This window comes from Nematolebias whitei, chromosome 22 (genome assembly GCF_014905685.2).
Source record: "Nematolebias whitei isolate Nwh7 chromosome 22, NemWhi1, whole genome shotgun sequence".
In the NCBI taxonomy this organism is placed as follows: domain Eukaryota; kingdom Metazoa; phylum Chordata; class Actinopteri; order Cyprinodontiformes; family Rivulidae; genus Nematolebias; species Nematolebias whitei.
Window position 1 is genome coordinate 3,598,430 of NC_056519.1, and position 2,975 is coordinate 3,601,404.

At 41.1% G+C, this 2,975-nt stretch overlaps 1 protein-coding gene across 1 annotated transcript in view; it reads right to left on the reverse strand.

Annotated features, from left to right (window-relative positions):
- Nucleotides 1-2,975, reverse strand: part of LOC119428453 (plexin-C1-like) — a 39,435-nt gene that overhangs the window by 35,829 nt on the left and 631 nt on the right. Inside the window, exon 2 of the mRNA XM_037696134.1 lies at nt 2,921-2,967. Coding sequence (XP_037552062.1) covers nt 2,921-2,967 — 47 coding nt within the window. The remainder of the gene's footprint in view (nt 1-2,920; nt 2,968-2,975) is intronic.

The window sequence follows — 2,975 nt, forward strand, 5'->3', positions numbered from 1 at the left end:
GTACAGATGTGTCAGTGAGTACAGATGTGTCAGTGAGTACAGATGTGCTTTGAGGAGAGATTTAAAAGCAGAGACTGAGGTGGCCTGTCGAATGTTGGTCAGATTGTTCCAGAGTTTAGGACCATGACTGAAAACGCTCGATCTCCTCAGCTTCAGCTGGTTTTTGGTACGGCCAAAAGCAGCTGGTCTGATGATCTCAAGGCCCGAGAAGGAGCATAAGGATGAAGAAGGTCAGAGAGGTATGACGGTGCAAGGCCATTAATGCACTTGAATGTCAGCAGGAGAATTTTAAAATCGACTCTGACATGCACAGGAAGCCAGTGAAGGGCGGACAGAACCGGAGTAATGTGCTCAAACCTGTGAGTTCCTGTTAGTAGCAGAGCTGCAGCATTTTGGACAAGTAACCTATAGTTCAAGTTCAAGTCAAGTTTATTGTCATTCGCATCACATGTGGTGCATGAGGTGGAACGACATTATGTACTCAGGGTCCCAGTTACACACACAAAAAAAAAGCAAAAATTTAAAGTGTAAAAATAGTAAATAAGGGTCTAAGACATATGTGTCAAACTCGAGGCCCGCGGGCCAGATGTGGCCCGCCACGTCATTTTACGTGGCCCGCGAGAGATTAAAAGGTCTGATTGTTGTATAATAAATGTCAAAAGTGTGCATGGACAACAACCTACATTTGCCATAATGCATGCCAATTATGTCACCTGCAAAGTAACGGCACCCCTTCACTAGACTGCAGTTTTTCCACATCAATACAATTTTCTGAATAAGTGGAATTGAGAAATACAAACAGTGATGCCAAAATGCCCAGGAAGAAAAAAAACTGATGCAGGTGGAAGACGGTTTCAAGAAAGGCAGGACGACGAAGATACGTTTGTGCTTCAAGGAGAGAAACCGCCATGTCTTTTGTGTTATGAGGCAGTGGTGGCACGAAGCTGAGCATGCCAAAGTGAGCCTTCAACCCTAATGTTGTTATTTTATCACCAGAGAACTGGGTGGTCCACGGCAGGAGTACTGCTTAGTGAGGAAAACAGACTGTGACTGCTCAGACTGATGAAACCCTTCGGATGGAGGACAAAACGTCTCTCAACGAAAAAAAAAAAACTGTCCAGATGACCTGACTGAACACTGTTGGATTTTTTTTACCTGGATTATTGAGCATGAACCTTGATGTTGTTATTTTGAGTTTATTATACTTATTAAATGTATTTTTTTATTAAACGATGTTATATTTGCAGCAATGTATGTGGGATTGCAGGTTTATGTTTATGCAGGTAAATGTTGTCTATAATAAAACCATCTCTCATTAGTTGGATGTAAGACCCTTGCCAGGCTGTGTGCAGCCATTTGTTTTTTTTAAATGCTACACCTGTCACATGTTCTTAGCAGCTCACAATTGTTGGCTGGACCGTTATTCTGCCCCTCTTAACTATAACAAAAAAGTTTAGAACAAAGTTGATGTCATAATTTGTGATTTTTCCTTATTAACTTGGAAAGTTTGATCATTGATTCATGGAGTAGTGAGGGAGTCATAACCTGACGGGTTCAAAGGTTTTATGTTAGAGCAACAAGAAAACATATTTTTCTACATCTATGCAAACATATATATGTAATATTTGTAAATTGAACAAGTAAAAAATCTAGAGATATGTAACATTAAGGGGTAGTTGCATTTATTTTACATTACATTTAGTTAAATGGAGCTACATTTGTACTGTCTTACATTTACATCTGGCCCCTTGAGGGCAACCTTCATGCTGATGTGGCCCCTCGGTGGAAATTAGTTTGACACCCCTGGTCTAAGACTAATAATGTAAAACAGTACGACGTCTCAACAGCAACTTGAACATGAGTCTGTGGTGAGCAGTATGTGATCAGCAGTATGAGATAATCAGCAGCATGTGATCAGCAGTATGACATAATCAGCAGCACAGAAAAGTCACATTTCACCAAGTAAAATGCCATTACAGTGATTTTTCTGGTTAGATTTATGAGTCTAACAGCTTTAGGGTAGAAGCTGTTCCTCAGTCTAGTGGTTCTACACTTAATGCTCCTCAACCTCCTGCCTGAGGGGAGCGGGGCAAAAAGTGTGTGCTGGGTGAGTGGGGTCCTTCATGATGCAGGTGGCTCTCTTCCTGCATCTGGGGATGTAGATGTGTGTGATGGTGGGGAGGCTGACTGGGTAACAATGGGGCCATGTACAGGGTAACTCGGGGTAATGTGCAGGGTAGCTACTGGTAACGTACAAGGTAACTACTGGGTAACTACAAGAAAACCTATAGGATAATTACTGGGTAACATACAGGGTAATTAATGGGTAATGTACAGAGTAACTACTAGGTAACCTACAATGTAATGTAAAAAGAAAATACTGGGTAATGTACAGGGTATATGATTTCCCCATTGGGGAGTAATAAACAATGAATAAATACTGTGTAACGTAAAGGGTAGCTAAGGGGTAAGGGATCGGGTAACTACTCATTAATGTACAGGGTAACTAAGGTGTAACATACAGGGTAACTATGGGACAATGTACAGGGTAACTACTCAGTACTGCACATGGTAATCATGAGGAAACGTATATCCAACGTACAACATGATAATGAAGTGATATATGAAGTATTTATAGGGTACGGTACTGGGTAAGTAAAGAGATACTTGCAGGGAAATGTTTTTACCTTGTTGTAAACCCTGTAATTACTCTGTCCTTTTCTTTGTGAGTACCCTGTACATTACTACACAAGTAGCAGGTTTACTCTGTGTAAGTACCACTCTGTATATTGCATTGATACTAATAAATCCTGAGCTAATAGATCGATACCTCCATAAAAAACTAACTTCTCTGTACTTCAGTGTGAACTGATGTGTTCCTGCTGCAAACACAGTTTGATTAAGATGCTGCGGCCGATACCTGACCCAGGTGCTGCTTGGTTCAATGTTGGTGCAGACTGGTGACGACTGATAGG